This window comes from Saccoglossus kowalevskii, chromosome 22 (genome assembly GCF_978046115.1).
Source record: "Saccoglossus kowalevskii chromosome 22, keSacKowa6.1, whole genome shotgun sequence".
Lineage (NCBI taxonomy): Eukaryota > Metazoa > Hemichordata > Enteropneusta > Harrimaniidae > Saccoglossus > Saccoglossus kowalevskii.
The window spans coordinates 10,266,454-10,287,411 of record NC_140662.1 but is presented as its reverse complement, the minus strand read 5'-3'; the positions used below and the strand labels follow the sequence as shown (position 1 = coordinate 10,287,411).

The 20,958-nt window shown below is 35.8% G+C and overlaps 1 protein-coding gene across 1 annotated transcript; it reads right to left on the bottom strand.

Annotated features, from left to right (window-relative positions):
* Positions 1–8,624: 8,624 nt before the first annotated feature.
* On the bottom strand, positions 8,625–20,449 carry LOC102803870 (sialate:O-sulfotransferase 1-like). The gene is made up of 4 exons (XM_078013745.2): positions 20,121–20,449; positions 11,375–11,542; positions 10,557–10,742; positions 8,625–9,629 (listed from the first exon to the last, which is right to left on the bottom strand). Exons 1-4 carry the CDS (start codon positions 20,446–20,448, stop codon positions 9,235–9,237), a joined length of 1,077 nt encoding a protein of 358 aa, XP_077869871.2. The 5' UTR covers position 20,449; the 3' UTR covers positions 8,625–9,234.
* Between the last annotated feature and the right edge of the window lie 509 nt (positions 20,450–20,958).

Genomic DNA, 20,958 nt, shown 5'->3' with positions numbered 1-20,958 from the left:
TAAATGCACCGTGTATGTTTAAACAATAAATGTTTTCCATTTACGTGATTGACACATATGCATGCCATATTTATCCAAACACTTCAAATACCTCACACAATGTGTATATACGGTAAGATATATAAATTACAAAACCAACATATATATATATATATATATATATATATATATATATATATATATATATGTGTGTGCGCGCTCGTTAATGGTCTATCATATTTAAGTCGAGTTTACGTGTCATTAGACGAACGATAAAATTAGACAGTTAATTACGTTTTTAGAATAATGTCATTTGGAAAAAAATTTCAATGTAGATAAGCTGTGATTGTGTGGTAAAAAATAAAAAAAATAAACGATTATTAAGCAAGGAATTGTTAATAACGACCATACCTTTAATGCTGCATAGTACACTGATGAGACGGCAGCAATTTGTGGCAAGGCAATCAACTTATACAATAACACAGCTGCAGCTTTACTAGTTTAATTAAAACGTGTTAGCATTACAGCTGTCAACACCATTGGCGCCTGCTCGTATTAATATCTGTCAGGTACATAATTATTCTGTGTAACATAACATTTGAGAAAGATCATATATAAATGTCTAAAATGAAATTCTACCTGTACTACAAATTATAGTAAAATATCGTACATAGACTCTACAAAATCAAATACTTTGGTTAATCAGAAATGATAGCTTATAGGTCGACGGTCGTCTTTATTGCTTCGTTCATAAAAAAATTTATTATAAAATGCGATCTAAACATGACTTTTTAGTTAATACGTGATTTTCCGAACAATTGCGAGATCTCGCGAGATGCATGAAAGACGCGCGTCGAACGTCTGCCGCAAAAATCGAACGATTTGATTTTGAACTAGAATTTCTTTATTTCGCAGCTTACATTGACCGGCCGATCTTCGACAGAGGAATATTGCTTCCGAATACCCTCACTTAATCGAAATTGCCTATCATCAAATGTGGACAGCACATTATTAAGCATGGAAATGTCCCCGAAATACTTTCGCGTTTGTCGAATACCACGCGATGTTTGACGCGACTACGACGCTATGACCTTTGTTTGTCCTGTTTTTACGTTCTATTTCACGCATAACGCGTGATTCTCGCAGTGTACGGAAAATGGTCTATTAGTACACATTTTGAGAATAAAGTTATGAATGAAAATTGTTATATCACTATGTCATGCAACTAACACAAGCACGGTTTAAATTATTAAAATTGCCTATACTCGCATCGGTATTTCAAGTGTGATCCAGTATAATTAATGAAATTAACGTAACCTTCAATGAATATCCTTGCCCCGTGTAAAATCCGAATCGAATTGACTAGGTGATTGCCGTTCACTGCGAGATCTCGCATAATGCGTGAAAAGATGGAACAGCTGCTACAAAATTTATACGCTTTTAATTTTTAGAACTCATTTATTTAAGCTCAATATCGAAATGCCGATTCTCCAGAAAGGGGAATATGACGTTGAGATACCCCTACTTTATCAAGATTTAACACTCCGACGCTAAGATTTGTGTTTGTTCCGTCCACGTTTCAATTATTTGAGGGAGAAATACATAATATGGTTATGCACCACGTACAACCAAAATCGGTCTAGATTGTCGATGGGTACTTAGCGTATGATATCATGATAGTATATATGTATTTGGAGGGGGGCTCAGCGGGCCTCATTATTGGTAAAGTGTTGATGCCCGAGACATTTTTTCTACAAGAGACGGAAGAAATACTGGTGACGAAATATATTGTCATGAATCCGGACCGTAATGTAAAGTAATGGGACACATAAGAAGCGTCGTACATGGCAATTGAAGAGTCCCCTCCATGTTGATTATGGTAATGTACTATAGGGTAGATAATGTCTAAGGTGCCAATAATTTCTTGGAGTAGCTGGTCGTTCTTTTCCATCTGGATCCCAAAGATTTCCCCCCAACTGTTAAATCGTGTGATTACACTGCGCAGTACATCTTTCGCCAAATCTGCCATACGCATTCATCACAATATTTCTTTCCTAATGCGAACCAGCTGCTGTAAAGTGTTTTAATTTCAGATTTATTTCACGTGTGAAATATTGAAGCCATTGTTAACAAAAAAGATTCTAGCTTTCGGGAATTCCCATGAAGAAGTCAATGCGCTTGTTTGTACTATAGTTTGATTATTTACTGAATTGTCTCAGTGACATTTCGTGATCGAAATACTACCGGTGACACCTGAGCGGAGCGAGATGACTAAGCGGCGTAGTCGACAATGGCGGTTACAGTGAGTGTAAACGAATAATACTATGATTGTTTTTTTCAGATAGGCACAGCGTGATGTTTACAATATAACAACAATGTTTGTATTTATATTTTGAGTTTATTGTTATTTTTATTACAGAAGAGATTAACCAACGTCATCAATTTACGTCATGAGATAAACGCGTTACATCCATGGTTCAGCGAATGGACCACGTCACGTTGGGCATAGAGGACGTGCTATCACCATGACGTCTTTGCATAGGCGACACCGATACCGAAATAACTCGGTCTACTGACTTGAAAGTTGGTTCTGCCGTCCGCTACAAAGGACGAAGTGTGAGAATGTAATATATTCGGTGTATTGTCTGGCACGGCTGTGGGTGGGGCAGTAACGACGCTTTCAAAGCGTGTCTATATTTTAAATCGCAATTAACTACTAAATTTTTTTCTCTGTTACTCACAAAAGCTACAATTTTCACAGACAAATGGTTGGTTTTTCAGCAAGCTAACACTATAATTTGCCTTCTTGCAACATGATAAAAGGCACATAACGCTATTAGGACAACTTTTCCATAAGGCGCTCAGTGATTAGTCAACAATACTAGTCGAAATATACACTCGTTGTTGAGATTTCCTATTGCATTGGGTAGAAAATATAAAATTAATTATAAATTCCTTAATATTTTAAAAGTTATATGTTTTCGATCGAATTAGGCTTATTTCCTGCAAAACGAAATTGTTGAAAAAAGGGTGACTAAAGTTGACTTTTGCGTTTCAAGTTATTCAATTTTTTAAAATTTTTTCATTTTTATTTCTTAGCAGCCTTAACGTCATAACAGACTTAACGACGCAAACTTATACTGTACATGACGTCAACATATGTAACGTATTGTGAGTGCGATAGTGCACCATCAACGGCGCGCAGTAAATGTCACTCCTTGATGCGCGCGGTGTGAGGTCACTCCTCCTCAAGGCAGACACCACAGAAATAAATGTGGTTTTTCTTAGTGTGGTAAATTGTTGGAATAATACTAATTGTTTATTTATCTCCGCTTCTGGTATATTTTTTATTACATTCATGATTTAAATGACAGTTATTTTGTGTGGTATATCATTTGAATTTCATTCCTAGACACCCGGCCTAGACACGAAGGCGGCGGCACGAAATGTTGTATAGGGTGGGGGTCTGTTGAATGGTCGCGCCGTGGGAGCTCCCGGGCAAAACATAAAATCTAGACCTCTGAAACGCTGTTTCTTTCATTTTGAAGGCAAATTTTGCTGACACAAAAGTTTTCAGCTTTATGGGGTTGGCTACGTCATCAACGTAATTTCAAGGGGTGCTCGCGGTGTCTGCCGCGGACTCATTTGTTTAATTGGTGATAGATGTGCGCGGCCAAAAAAACAACAACAACAACGGTTACTATTTTGAGAGAGACCTAGCTCGAGCCATTCTATTAGAGCGCGTTCGTTGCATTAGAGAGCGTTCCATCAGAGAGCGGTCTTACCGATCAGGTGACAATGACATATGAATAATTCAGCGTAGACGTGTGATCACCTGGCCATTGCTGGATACACGATATAACAGCAAATACCGTTAGGTTTAGCGACTTCACGAACCGTTACGAAAGGATTTGCTCCTTCGAAGGCCGTTTTTGTAAAAGCGACAGCCTTGATCAACACGTTATTTTCATTTACACAATCTTCCCTGACACCATACGCACTCACACTGTTAGCGGGTGGAGTAAAACGCCCCCATATCATGACATGAACAGACTACTGACGTCTCTGTATTTCATGTATTTTACATGAAAGATATAAAATATATAGAACTCATTTTTTCATATTTTCTAGCTCCCATGTCAAATCAAGTAAATAGAGTGACGTTAGAGGGTGATTTGGATCATACCGTCCTGTAAGAGAATGGAGAGCGACTAATTGTCTCTAATGGAATGACAAGATCGCTTGGCAAATTAAATAATCGGAATGTTCAAAACTGTTCGAATATTGTATTAAACATATTTTATAGCTCCCATGTCAAATCAAGTAAATAGAGTGAGGGTAGTGGGTGGTTTGGGTCACACCGCCCTGTAAAGGAATGAAGAGCAACTTGTCTCAAATGGAATGACAAGATCGCTTGGCCAATTAAATAATTGAAACGTAACTGTTTGAATATATTGTATTAAACATATTTTGTACACAAAATAATTTTTTAACATAATTTTTGGAACTCTTTCCCATTGTACTGGCAATTGAGGTCTGGGGTGAGCACATGTCTAACCAGGCAATTTTGTTTCTGTCAGACAATGCTGCAGTGGTGCATATAATAAACAAGCAATCATGTAAAGATAAGGACATTATGAGTCTTGTTAGAAATATTGTATTATTTTGTCTCGTTGCAACATCAGGTTTAAGGCAAAACACATTGCGGGGAAAAATAATGAATTGGCAGATTCTCTTATTCTCGACTTCAGGTCAAGAAATTTCAACAGCTGGCACCATGGGCAGATCAGTGGCCAACCCCTATTCCAAAAGATACATGGGAGAAGTTCAGTAGTATATGAATTACTGGCGTCAGCATTTGCCCCATCAACACGATGTTTTTACAAACAACCTTGGCAGGCGTTACAAAGTTTATACCTCAAGCAAGCAAGCCGCTCAGTGGGTCCTTGAGTTTTTAACAGACATGCACATGCACGGGTTCTCAGCAAATATAATCACCACAACTGCGTCAGGAATTAGTTATTTTCATAAGATACAGGGGTGTAGGAATATGACAGATTCTTTTGTTGTCAACAAATTATTAACAGCCATGCGTGAACAAACGCCGGATATAGATATGTTTACCAATATCACGCTCCATTATGCATGCCCTTGTTGACTCTTTGTCATGCATTGTTGGATCAAGCTATAACCACCTGTTGTTTAAAGCACTCTTCCTGTTCATGTTCTATGCATTGGGGGGGGGGGCTAACTTTTACTACCAGCGTGCTCTGTAGATAGTAACTTTCACCAAATACAAGCATGGCTATGCTCCTCAGTTCGTTATTATTAGTTGTCAACAGGTCTCATACTGTCCAATTGCAGCAGTCTCAAATGTTGTTGCCGTTAGGAGAGCAAAAACCTGTTCTTTATACCTGATCAACAGTCTATAAAACTTGATTATTTTATGCTTAAATTCAATGCTACTTTTTTTTGTGGCTTAAGCCCCCAAGTTCTGGCTTGTCTGATGTACAAATCATAAGCCTGGGGAGCCTGTATTTAAAGCGGGGTAGTCGTCATTTGCGCATGCGTCAGATGGTCACAGCGTGTCACTGTTTACAAACAAGCGTCTACCATAAGCCTTTGCGTTTTTAGCGTGTGTTTATCGTCGCTTGGGACTCAATTCCAGCGCGTGCGCAGGTGACGACCCTCCCACTTAAAACTGTACACCCGGTAATATGCACTATTTTAGTCTAGCAAGGACAGTAGTTGTTTTCCTATATCATGGTTGGACCAGCATGGGCAGCCCTTACAATTACCCCTGGGTGTTCGGTATCTCCTCATTTTTGCAGAAAATTTGTTCTACATAGTTTTGGTGTTGGACAGACACAAGCTGTGTCTGGTGGCATGATTTGGCTCCACACTCAGTGACGCTAACTTTGTCATTTGTTCAACAAACTTGATTTGCTACTTTTAGTCAAAACTTTAGTATTTATTCAATTAACTGGATATGTTACATTGTATTCAAGATTTGTCGTTTATTCAAGTAATTTGTTCACTTTACCCAAATAGTTAGGGCTTTTGAATAAACCGGTCACAACTGGTGTATCCAAGTTGCGGTAATCCAGGTTTCATTGTGTACATGGGTTCCAGACACCAACAATACATATGCACAATCCGAGCGAGGTTGAATCGTCGATAATGACAAGTTATAGTTTTTTTAGTTTTCGTAATGTTTTATTTTTTAATTGTAACGAGAAAAGTACATCACATTAAAGTGTCACAATAACAAAAGATACAGCCTACAAACGCAATAAACAAATAATATATAATGTACAAGAAAGTTTTTTTCAATATTAATCAAAATAGTGTTGTAGCGTGCCCAATTTCTGAATAAAATTAATTTCACTTAAAATATGTTGTTCTCATTTTCTTCTTTACATTTCTGATAAATTGGGTTAAAGACGGGGTTGCATTTGTATAACGAATTGTATATAGAAAATATTCACCTAACAAAACAAGATGGTTAAGCAGAACACAATGCTCTGGCATTCCAAAGACTACATTCATACAAGTAAATGCATGATCATCACTTTGCGTTATCTTTTTCCACCAATCTAGAAAGGATAGTTAAAATAAATTAGCAGTATTGCATTCCCATAAAAGGTGTGGTATAGTTTCTTTTTGTTTACAATATTTACAGAGATAATCAACTCTAAACTTATTCTGGTAAAGGTAGTTATTTGTAGCAACAATTCGGTGCAAAATTTTAAACTAAAAAACTCTCAATTTTCCTTCTATCGTGGTCGCATATGGAAGTTCCCAAACATATTTCCAGCCTACCTCACCTGGGCTCTCACAATCATTCTCTTCCCATTTCAAGATCGACGTTGGCTTTTCAAAACCTTTTGTTGCCATGGCATTATAACAATCTCGAGTTTTACTGTTTAAAAGTGTTGGGTCAGATGTCATACCCTGAACAGTTGTACCGATATTGTAAGCAGACTTTACCTTCCATTTTGGGGAATTGCATGTTTCACACCATAGTAAGTCAGAAAATCTGTGTTGGTTTTACACTTGTCAATTAATTGGTCATATGACATTAAAACACCATCAGAATTACAAAGGTCTCCTATACACTCTACTCCCCGACTTAACCATTCTCTATAGAATAATGATTTACCTTCTACTAAAATGTCTTTGTTATTCCACACAATTTCTGATTTTACCCATTCTCCATCAACAGGTGGACAGTGACATTATAAATCCCCCCAAAAATGTATAATATCAGAATAAAATGGTGGTCAAAAAAACTTACAAGGGTCATAATTAAATTTACATTTAATTTTGGCCCCCACATTTCTCAAAATAACTCTTTGGAATAATTCCCCAAGGTGCACCAGTTTATATTATACGCATTGCATATGCAAGTTTATTAGCCTTATTTTGTAACTAAGTCGATCATGCGCAACCCACCGTTATTTCTCCCCCTATCACGTATTACTTTTAATGTGGCGCCTCTTTCCATTGCAAAGGAAACTAAACAATGAAGGAACTGAAATAGAGTTCATCACAAGAGGTAAATTGGTAGCCCCAAATATCTTGCTCAAAATTAACCTTGCCAATTAATGACAGGTCACGCGACTTCCAATTTTTAACTCATCGTTTTAGTTTTCTCATGAATATTTAGATTTAAGTTTTTGATGGAATCATGGCCAATAATGGGCAGCCTTGTCTTATACCCCTGGATAGCTTAAATCGTCCTGATACCATTATATACGCGAACGAACAGCTGAACCTTGCATTTTATGATCCATAATTTTATTGAGCTCCTCATTTAAAGCTTAATATAATTGTATTAAACTATCCCCATCCAAAATTTCATCATTTTTTTGCTCCAGCTTGTGCAACTCAATTGACAGTTCAGTTTCCCTGTCTCGCTGTTCCCTCGCCCGTTATTTTGGAAATCCAACCATAGCATCCCGAATTTTATATTTCAGAAATTCACAACGAACCTGATCGTCAAGTAGAGCAGTGTCGCGAAGGATTTTGGAAGTTAATTGTTTCATTTCCTCGATGTAAAGCTTCAAAAATCGGGTCCTTTCTGTGCCCGTTTATCAACAGCAAAAGCCAGAATAATGGCGTCATGATCTGATTTGACGCATGGTCTGATGTCACAAATATTCACCTGTTTTTTTAGTTGACTAGGTACTAAGAAATGATCCAAGCGTGTTGCATAGTTTCCCCTTCTCGTAAATCTAAATTTACTAGGATTGAGTTCTATTTATTTATTTATTTATTTATTTATTTATTTATTTATTATTGTGTTGTCTTCTATAGAGTAGGCTACTAGTGACATTGGTTGCGTATTTCTGAAATTTTAACAATTTAAATGTTTAAAAAAGTTACTTTGACTTTGACAACAAAAATGGTTACCACTTTTTAGACAGATAAGACTGATATGTATAAACCCTGGGTATTGTTGTAAATATTCCGTTACGATACGTGTGCTACACATAAATTTCACATGCTACAAACGACATATACAAAAACATGAACAAAAAAAAATGATCTTGCTATTTCGGCAATCGCTTCGATACTGCAATGCACTGCACTGCAGACAGACGCGCAACCCACTCAAAACACAGTTCAGAACATACTAAACATTATCTTTGCTAAACTTTATTCATTCGCCATATTTTCAAACCAAAATAAAATAATTTTCTATCTGTGTGTGATGTTGCTGATTCAAAAATAAGTTGCAGCAAATTCACATATGTAAAAGATCTTACCGAAATCCATGAAATATTGTTATTATTGTGCGTCTCGTCAGACTCAACTTTGAAAAATTTTTACCATAAAAGAATGACCAGAGATCAAAACTCAACTTGCAAATTCAACCCCAAGAACAATAAACAATTGTTTGCAGACAGTGACACAGATAGGCACCCAAATCTCAAAGTGGCCGTTCCGCCAAATAAAGTTTGAGCCACGCAGTAAGTAACGTTTAAACCCATCAAATAGCTGTCAATATATTTCATTTGAATACATGAATAGGCCACTCAGTTACGATGATTTTCGTAATATTGTCCGCTGCGTCAAAAACAAACCAGAAATGAAAAAAGTTGATCTCAACTGTAGAGGGCCAATTTTAAGATGAAGGGATGACATTAGACATGCATATGATGTATCATTTCAATTAGTATGGCACTAATTTATATAAATTCAATTATATGTCAAGATTGAATTTCCAATCTGAGATTTAACTATTTTTTGTCAGATGTCATCACGGATATTGTCAGTTTCATGTATGTTTTTGTCATAAGACGGCTCGCGTACGGAAGGTATGTTAATATTTCGAAGCAACCCGTTTGCTAATCGAATATTTTCTTTGATTACTGTATGCATATCTGCTGTGTAAGGGTCAAAGTCAAATGTCTCTTCTTTGTGGCGGTGAAAGTTGCCTTCAATGTCCATTTCCAAACATTGAAGTCGTTCAGGTGTCAGTGTCATATTGAGGAAGGACAGCATTCTTTTCACTTCGTAGACCGTGTCATGTTTTAAATCTTCGTAATGAACAACCAATAGCGGTTTCTTTGATGAGATCCACTCGGCCATCATATTGATCCATTTCTTGAAGTGTTCCATAGCAAAGTCTTCCCACTCAACATCTGTAAGATACAGCGGATATTAAGTATTTTTTTTTATAAATAATATGGGCATTGACTGAACATTTGGCTTTCGGCTAGTGGTTACGAGTGATGAAGCTATTTTAGTATGAGGCAATGCTTTTACAATGTCGAATTGAACAAATTGTATAATTGTATAATTCAACGTTAAATTATAATTAAAAGTACTATGGTTGCCAAAATGTTAATCAAAATGAACTTTTCATACTTATCATACAAATTCATATCCAGGTATATCGAATTATTCCATGGAATATTCATAGCCTTATTACAAATCATTACATCATAATCCTGTATTAACCTCGCTAACTAAATTTGTACATTGCGTGTATTTTAAATACTTAATAAATCACACAGTCAAGTACTACATTATTTTAAACCTGTTTAGAGTCTTGCCAATCATCTACATTTTACTGGACGCCCAAACATTGATCATGAAAGATTTTACGACCATTTAAATAATCAATGTTGTTAAAAACCAGACTCTTTTGATGCTGCTTAATACTTTGAGCATCATAATGTATATCTTTGTTCTAATTTTGGCATCAAAATAATTTAAATTCACATTTTCCGGGGACTGTATATAACGGTCACACACAATTTTGTTAAATTTACGTATTCTGAAGATTTGGTGAAAAAAAATTCAGCAGAATTTCTGTGACTGTTAAGCTTCTCGAGTTTTATTCTACATTTTTCAAAAGTTAATTGATAAGTTATTGAAACATTCTCGATATGATGAACTCTAGGTAGAATGCATTTAACGGTGCAGTCTTATCTGGAATAAGATATTCAAATTCAAAGCCGCCAACCAATTTGCGAGTTACTACTTATGAGACTAGTTGTAAAGCAGGTATATCATATTTTTTACGTAACTTTGATATCACATGTTTTACCTTACAGTGCACTTACTGTTTTTAAATTCACGTAGAGGAATTTTCCCAGTGTGTTTCTTTTTGTGATAATGGTATAATGTTATGACCGCGTCATATGGATTTCGTATCAGTAATATTGCAGATTTGTACTCATCACGAAAACGGTGATCTTTTATTACTAGCGTCCGTCCACGTTTATAGTATTCGGTTTCGCCAGTGAAACCTACATATGAACGCAATCGTAAAACATAGTTACGCAAGCTATAATTGAGATCTTTGGAGTGTACTAGTACATTATTACAAAAATTGCGACATACACAATGCTATTATTAAGTATATTATTTAAAGAGGTGTTATTACGTGCATGTTTCGTAAATGTAATAATATGCTACGGACTAATGATCATTGGTATACATCGCGCCCTCTGGCGACTGTGTGTATTTATGTAGTTCGTCATCGTCTCTAGACAAGGTGGTCAACCAGGATGAGTCTATGAAAAAATGCTAAATTGCATAAATACAAAATTGTTACCATAGTAATATGGAACAGTATATATCGAATTAATATTTTCTTAAGTAATTTAAAAAAGCAGTATTCTTATTTACAAGCAACAGAATGGTATTCAAACCAATCACGTACGCTTTGGAAGATTCCATATCAAATTTGCATAAATTAGTGTAGATTGTTTTTTTTTTCTCGATGAATAATTTACTAATAATGTTCTATGAACTAATGATCATTGGTATACATCGCGCCCTCTGGTGACTGTGTGTACATTATTGTGGTAATATATTCATAAATGAAAGTACATGAAATAGTCTTGAACTGCTTAAAGAATATGAAATGTGACTATACCTCCAAGATACAGGTCATTATCATAGGAATAGGCACCAGTGTACACCCCCGATGCAAGTTCCAAGAGATGTCGTGTCCAGGTATTTCCTGATCCCGGGAAACTCGACAGCGCCACCAAAGGTCTTGTTGTGTTTGACCAGTTACCAAATGCAATGGAACAATCAGGCTCTATATACAATGAAAGAATAAACAATGTGATACCATGGTTACGGCACGAGTTGAACTCAAGAATTATAATAAACGAATAACATACCGAAAGTAAATAATCTGGTCTATGAACGACTGACAACCATTGTCAAAACAAACTAACGAAGTATATAGAATCCAACCCCTTATGTATTTGTAACAACTAGAATATTTGTTTATGAAACAGTACTCAGTGTATAAAATCCTTAACGCACAGCATTAATTTATGTAATATATTGAGTAGCCAAATCTAAATTTACATTTGAAAGCGATCTTGATTTCAATTGTTTCCAAATATTCTATAGAATCTGTCAATATCCACGTTTCATTTTTATCACTGTAGTTTTGGGGCTTCTTATGTCGCTGTTTATAATGTTGTTTTAAAGATTGGATGTTTAATTTAGTCTGGACAGTGATTTCTCTATTTCTTGATAGTTTGTATATGTTATGATTGACTTGTCATCTTAACAAAATGTCAGTCAGTCAATTTTTTAATGAGCGGTTATAGTAAAACACATATTTTTAAGACAGCATGGGGCAAATTTTATTTATTTATTTATTTATTGTTAGAAGTTCCGATATAAATACAGACGGGAATCGGAGCGAATCACCACTTGAAGAAATCAACAACGATGCGGAGTTCGATCGCTATTAACACAGTAAGCGCAGTATTAATTTCATGAAAAACTAGGGGTATTTCTGTCTCGTACTTTTTATATTTACGAATACGATTTACGTTGTTCGTAGAATCCGCTTTTGTAATAATGAGAAACGCACGTGAAACTGTATATATGTTTGTTTCAGTGATTCATCGTCACGTGACATTGATTGACAGCAGTTAATTATTCAAGCTAAGCAGTGTGTGTTATAACCGGTTCGTGTTTTTATCTTTTATTCGTCGATATCGCAACTACTATTTATTGTCATAAATACAACATATGATTTTGACATCAAAATGATCATTCAAATTAGTACAACTAAGTAGTATTTTCTTTTCATACGAAAATGGAGAGCTTCGGCCACGGAAGTTTCCTACGTTACAATCACGGCGTAGATATGTCTATTCAGCGTGCATGTAAGTTATTATAATATAAATATGTCGTGATCATTAGAGTTGTTTTGAAATACAATTAATACATTAATACTGTGTTTTTTGTTACGTGTGTTTGTGACGATATAGAACGTTTTTTTTTTTGAATAACGGCGTGCGACAATTATCGGAACGAAAATTTGACTCAATCCGGGGATCGATCACACTCGTACTAGTACGTCCATGATCACACGATCCCGAGAAATTCCCTAGTTCAACTGAGTTACATCATTGTCGTCACAGTGTACGTTCACGGACGTGCCATTTTTCATCACTGTTAGTACGCCCATGGTACGTTTGAACTCACATCATCTTTTACTAGGAGTGGTCTGATGTTCAACTTCATGTTGTTATTCATGCACTCAGTTCCGCAGATTAAAAAAAAATCAATTAGAGATCACTCAACTTAGTTATGACAAGGTGTTGAATGATCAGGAAAATTATTCGATGGTCTGGCATGTTAGAGTCGACTTCTCTAAATTAGAAATCGCAATACACAAGTTATTAGTTAATAAATATAATCGATAAGATAAATATATATATATATATATATATATATATATATATATATATATATATATATATATATATATATATATATATATTATATATATATGTGGCCAAAAAACGTGCGGTTGGCAAATGGTGACCGAAACTTCTGTCAACCATAAAAGTATTATCGCCGGCAGAACAGCGGTCAACAAATTATTAAAACGACAGATTTTTTTTTTGTTTTAGCTTGACACCACAGCGATATAACTAGAGCTGTTAATATTATATCATAATTGAACAAACATGCAAATCAAGCAGAACCTGGCTCGAACAAATTACTCCCAAAAAAGGTCAAATTTAAGACGTCATCATAACAAGGTGTACAACTAACAGACTAACATGTAGAACGCTCGGACCGTCGACAACCAACAGACTGAAAGCAAACCTGTGACATCATCACAGCAGCTGATACTCGAAACACGGGACTAACACTAATCTTCGGATAGTTCACACCCGTTGCGCAATCCCATGCCGCGTTAGACAGTCTAAGACATGGGGATGTCTAGGCTGGGACTGTATTTTGAGCATTGGGTTACCGGCCCAAACGATCTGAATAAAATACATCCGATATCGATCAGAGCCGGACCAAATGACCAATCAGGGTTATGTGTGGAGAGAGGGACAAGAATGATTGTTGTGTTATAATAGTTGTGTGCGAGTGTATACATTTTTATAAAAAAAATGAATGACAAAATATTGAAAGACCACGTATATGGATTCCGTTACTATTTTCCAATACTGTCAGCCTCCCAATGCACTGTAAATGTATTTCAATGAGTGTCTGAGTACATGTAGATCACACTCCCTCCACATTCAGTTCGTAATAACCTTTGTTCTAGATGTTAATCCGTCTGCCCATAACAGCAGTGCGTATTACACAGAACTATGGATAAGAACTGAGGGTAGATGCAGTTATTTAGGTTTTTAGGTGAAAATGGTTCATAAAACTCGAAGCGCATAGACACCTCTCCTGTACAATTATCTAATTGTTTAACAAGAAAACATCGGCGGTGATACCAAGCCATAAAATATTCTGGTATTTGAAGACCAGGATGAATCGTAACTTGATAGACTCGTTCTAGTTCTATATATAAAATGATATCTGAAATCCAAATCTATATACTGATTAATTATAAATCTGCCCAAATCGACATACGTTATTATATAGTGTATTTTAAAGGACAATAATTTTTCACTAAGGACACTTTAAGCACGAAATGTGCACGTGAAATGTTGTACGACGCGATATGAACAACAGAAGTGCTACGTTTTTTTTTCATTTACATTTCCCGAATTGCTTTCAAAACCGGACAAATGTACACCGTCACGAGAGAGAAACATAAATAAACAATTTGTGCTAAAAGTTGAATATCACAAAAGAAAAAAAAAATGAAACAGCATGGGCGCTGCATTAATTCAGGACTGGGGATATCCTGGATTTGTTTAACCCTGAACATGCGGTAATTCAGAAATAAAGCACGACCGTAAAGTACAAATAAATACATGCATCTTAAAATCTGCATTGTATTAGTTACATATAATATGTATATCAAATTCATTTAATAGAGACCCGTACATACGCGTGCCAACTACAAGTGAACTGGTGAGTAAATAAAATACTGATAACGTTTCTGGATAACGTCAAATTAAATGTAATTTATAATGAACGTACTCCGCGCACCAATCTGATTAAAATCCGATGATTTATATGCATGAACAAGTAACGTGAATAGTTTATTTGCCGGCTCCATTTTTTATTGCGATATATTAAATGCGCACATTTCCTTTTTGTTTAAAATGTGCAAGAAGAAGGAATTAACACACCTGTTTTAAAAAACAATGTCCTAGTCATCCCACAAACTTGATTTGGTTAAATCACTAATCTACCTATGTAAGACTCAGGAACTTGGTTCTGTTATCATAGTTCCTCCTTTGGTTTTATTAATGAAAGTTCAGGTAACATTTTAACTCAACATTCAAACCATAGTTAGAGATTAGTATTCTGCCACACAGCCTTTGGTATGGTAATTTTTATCAAAACAACTCATGTACTCCATTTAGACCCCTCTTTCGATATTGAAAATTATAGTATAGGATCGGGTTGAGTTGGCAGAGATGATGCACCATCTCAGCAGCCTTGTTTTATCATGTTAAATTAAAAAATATATATGATAAATGTAACAATATGAAAGAGGGTTAATTTATTTGAAGACTTTGCATCAAATTAAGACATCAGTGCCACGAAGAGCAATAAACCACATCACCTAATTATGTGACTTCTTGGTTAATATCATAAAACATAGCTGGTATATTAGGCCATTAATTTATTTACCAGCATAATATGATAATCTGCTTAAAAAATAATTTACAGAACAAGGTTTATTTAAGTATCAATAAATATATATCTCTCAAACAACATATGTTTGTCAATCACCAATTTACTGAAAATACTCTTATAAAAATAATTCGTCACATTTTTAGAATTTTAATTTTTGTTGTTGCTAAGTCAACAGAAATATGTGGCTATCTACTGTTACCTAATTGTAATGGTACTGTTTATCGAAATAGAACAACTATTCCAAACATGCCTGTTAAGTAACTAGATGATGGATACTAACGATACCTGGTGGATCTTTTCTTTGTGTGACCAAAGATATAACTAAGACATTTTGCATTGAAAACACTGACTAAAAAATAGATGGAATCAATTCTGGTCAGGCATAGACAAGAACAATGAAGTTATCAATAATTATAAAAAACACAGAACTGGTATGAAAAAAAAAATATAGTACAGCATCATGTCTAAGAAAATACTAATTAACATGTTGAATTAATCCATGTGCTGCATTAATCTCATAACATAAATTGTACAATATTAAAGTACACTGTGTTTGCAGCCTCTCAGCTGAGATAGCTGTTACCAATGCACATCAATGAATACAATATAGGTGATTAACAAAACTATTATGTAAATTAGCTGATATATGATATATTGAATATGCGACACGCGAATAGTTTGTTTCTAAAACTGAATCCACAAACAGCACATTCATCTGCCCTGGAAGATAAATGTTCCTGCAGTGTCACGTTCATTCTGAAAAAAATGAACATGATAAGTTGATAGCGTTGTTAGCCCTGGTCGTAAATATGCGTATTGACAGTGACCAATCTGTCAACCGGGAGCAGTAGAAAAAACATCCACATTTCAAGAATTCTTAGTTTAGAAACGATCGACTAAAAGGAATTGTCAAGTAAAGATCGTGATTGGGATAAAACGACTTGAAGTTGATACCAGATCACCGACGCCAACAACATTACTGGCACATGTATTTCATCTGCCACCATACAGAAATGAAATACAATCAAGGCCAAACTTGTTAATGCATGCCACTTACTTGTTATTTTAGACAACGATCCATCATCGAAAATACTGTGTTGTCAATAAGTTGTATTAGGTCCAGATTACGCAAAAGTGGCTGCCGTACGCCGCCATGTTTTGAGTCATGCTCAGGCACGTTTGTAACCCGTGATCTCATTGGCTGGCCCCTGGTGAGATTTTGCACGGGATTTGTATACCCATTGAGTCAAATGTAGTTAGAGGCGACCGGGACACGATTTTCTAAAAACTGATTAACGGCAATAAAAACCAAAAATCGATATATTCAAACTAAAATACGAATAATTATCACATGAAAGGTCATAAAAAAAAAAAAAAAAAAAAAAAATTGGAGCCTCATACCTACATCAGATTTTACACAATAGTACACAATAATCCGTATACAGTTGACATAATGATCAGTTATCTGGCTGTATATGGCGTTTCAGTTTTAGCATAAATCAGCATATATTTCAGCATTTACGTTTCTTTCATAAAGATGAGCTGTTGTAACACGGTAATCTTACTTTGATAGCAATCATTAGGTCTAACATCATAAATGTTTGGATAAGCCTCCTCTTCTTCTTCTAGTATTTAGATTATCAATCGCCATTGCTACGGTAGTAGTGAATATAGTGGTAGCAGTCAGTGTTTATGTTGAAGATCATTTAAGTTCTTGATAACATTCCCTGACACTGGATTCTTAGTAATAGTTTTAGCATTTCCAATCTGTATGCATCTACTTAGTCGTTTAATTGTAGGATCATTGGTTATGGATACCAAACCCGTGGTCAGACTCTACATGGATGAAGACAACCTCAGCACCCAATAATCTGACCTCAGCAAATAAAGCCATTATGGCATTGCGAACATCATCATGCTTCTCGCCATCCTGGTATTTAAGGTTTAAATACTATTGCGTGAAGAACAAAAACGTACTGCGCTGACGACGCATAATTTCTGCTGCGATATTGTGAGACAAGTGATGCAGGCTTCAATCATCGTTCTGTGAGACTTGTGTGAACTGTTCTGCGATCTCCTGCTATCATTGGTGCTCTTTAGTATTAAAAAAGCCCGATAGATAGATAGTTTTGCATATGCATCCGTGATGACCCACAATTGGTAATTTGGCTAAGGTTCTTTAATCTTTCTACAAGTTCGAAGTGCAACTTGTGCGGGATTTGAATGAGTCTAATAAACTCCATGTCCAGTTACAAGCCAACTGTTGTGCAGCTGTTGTCTGCTCCAAGTGGTCAAAGGGATCTGCATAACCTTGAAGAACACGACTGTGTAAGCTCAAATAAATGGTTGCAGCCATAAAACAGTGTTAGGTGGGTCAATCAATGGGAGAGCAGCAATTGTGCGTGGGGTCACTTTAATTGCGCTGTTTGATCAAATCCAACTAAAGAAATTTTAGATATTATTTTTGCGCAGTGCTCTAAGTGTGCGACACCAGTCATGCGAGACACTATCAGAGGTATTATCCCCAATATCGAGACCATTAGCTATTCTTAAGCACAGCGGCCATGCATTCGATCGCCAAGAACAAGCAGTATGTATATACCCAACTCCCTTACATGTGGTCGCAGCTCTACAATATTTTGTTGACGAAATGCCAGTGCGATTTGATAATAAGCTTGATTAAAATCTGTTTCAATAATATATTCCATCCAGCAGTGTAGCGTGTTAGATTATTCACACATGGCATTACTGATGGTTGAGGCTTACTATATTAGGCAACTTCACTAAATGATGAATCTAGGCGACTTCAGCCATCCAGTTTCCATTCATACCAGAAACTACAGGTTGAGACATTTGTAACACTGAACTTTGTTCTGGCTTAGGAAATATCAAGTTCATCAAATTTAACATTGCAGTGGAATTATACTGTGGAAATCTGCTTTTTCTTTGTGGGGGTAAGACTGGGCCCATTATCGAGTGTAAGCTTAATGGGATAACTTGGATAATAAGTATTCAAAATGCTGACTTGAGTAGTAGGCCGATCATTTGGAACTTGTGTATCATATTCCAAATGTCTTTATTACAAATAGCATCTGCCTACCTACAGTCTGTCGATGTGTATAAAGAGTATCTTCCAGCTGTATTGGCAGTAGAATTATATAGAAGTACACACATCTTTAAGTGTCTGTTGCAGTAGTGGTATACAACGAAGCATGATTACAAACCGGTTTCAGATTGGGCGATTGAAAGCACATATGCAACGCATCTTCCTATTTTCAATACTGCATAACTCATCTATAACATTGCTTGTGAAATGTCGGGTTTCAACGGCCAAGAATTTAATGTTACGCTGCATTATGGAAATTTAGACAAATCAATGTTGTATTATGTGGATGTATGAGAACAATGACAACATGCAGTCAGACAGTAATAACAAACACACAAATAGAAGACCGCCTCAGGCGGTCGTGTGATGGCCCATGTATAATTTTATTCTGGGAGAAAACGCCAAGCAAAAAATGACACCAGTTGTATTGTCGATAGGTTTTTGTTCCAAAACAGTTATTTGTTGGTGATTCTTGCATTACCGTAACTGTATTGGTTTAAACGAATAGTATTTCACTGTCGACCAGTAAATAAACCCAGAAATCTGCATTCAATAGATATTGGCGTCCTCGAGTTTTGAACACAGCGTTTCAATAGGTCCTTTTAATGAAAATAAGAGTGTAGCATAATATGTTAGCACACAGAATTAACACCTCCGGTTGAAATGATAACAGATGTGTACCAAGTAAACAACTGGGCGGGAAATTACATTTCCCATGATGCATTGGTGCATCGCTGTTTAATGGTTATCGATTACGTTTATTCATGTCACGTCATCACATCACGGTAACTCATGAAACAAACACTTTAGGAAATGTTTCTAATTTAAAACATTGTTTGTTACTCCATCCATCCATTCATCTTTATTTTTTAGTATATTTTATTATGATACTTCGATACAAGTCGGAGAAAAGACACTGTTGTCTAGTACCTACGCAATAAAGCAACATTAGAATAATAATATTACTTTCCAACTGCTTGTGTATGTAACCCATATAATGGTTATTGACCATATGCTCAGATAGAAGAGCACAATATTAATCTTTGTCAGTTTCCCATATCTGATAGATTAATTTTTGTTTGTGTTGATATTTGTCGGTGAAGATTTATTGGTAATATCATGATGTTTTTGCTGAGAAAGAGAGTAGGGTGAAATACTTCTCATTCTCATCCCTTATGTTATAAATTAACGGTCAACATATTTCAAATTTATTGCATATTTTTGCATTTTCAAAATATTCCAGCAGTTCGTCTATAACTCCCGAAAAACAAAATAGATGGAGCCGTAAACTGTAAGTGAAGCACCTCTACTCGTTACAATCCCGTGAGCACATTATAGATTGGAGGCTCATCAGAAAAAAAACGAGCAAACAATAACAATCGGGCATGTGCAGCGTTAGTATCTTCCTAAATATCGTGGTCTCTGAGAATTAAAAGTAAAAGCGACAAAAAAAAAAACGATCAGCATCACTTACCCCCAGTCGTCTGTGTCATCGAATTTGAAAGAGAAGAATTGCCCGCTTGGTAGTCTGTAGATAGCTTACTAGCCCGTTCAAATGAATCAGTATTTTTAGTTGCATTCACGAGTCGTGTGACAGTATTGTTACTGAAATGTGTGGTGGTGCCATTATACATAAGTTTTGCTGCATTGCGCGTACTTTCGTGGATGTCTTCAGAGAAAACTTTTCTCATCACATACACCCCTTGAATCAAGTCGTCCCTTGAAGTGTACCAGGTCGACAACAAGTACGAACACATTGCTGTGAACATTAACATTACGGATAGAAGTTTCCAATTGAACATGGGTACCATTATGCATGAATTAAAGTACTGTAGATAGGATACGTCTACTCGTATGCCAACATGTATAACATCATCATGACACACGCAGCTGTTAGCTTTATCATAATCTGTTACTAATGTACGGTGGCCCATATATACAATCGGTCCGCTACTTGAAAATAATGGTTCGCTAAAACATGGTGCAGGTTTATGAGGTAACTTGCTGATAACACGCGATAGTGCGATTCTTGTGCATTGTTATGATTTATAATAAAACTAGCACCCTTTTGTTAAATAACGTGAAAAAACCAACCTGCCTACTTGAAATACAAACTATTTACTTTTATTTATTCGTCGTTTTTTTTGGCTAACACAATCTAGTGATGTGCTTTGACATATCAATTACAGCGACTTCCCAGGATAATCATTCTGTCACGTAATTTTCACCGTCTTCACGCTATCTATCATTATCTAATAAAACATACTAAGTAAAATTGATTCAAAGTAAAATTTAATCAGAATATAAATGGC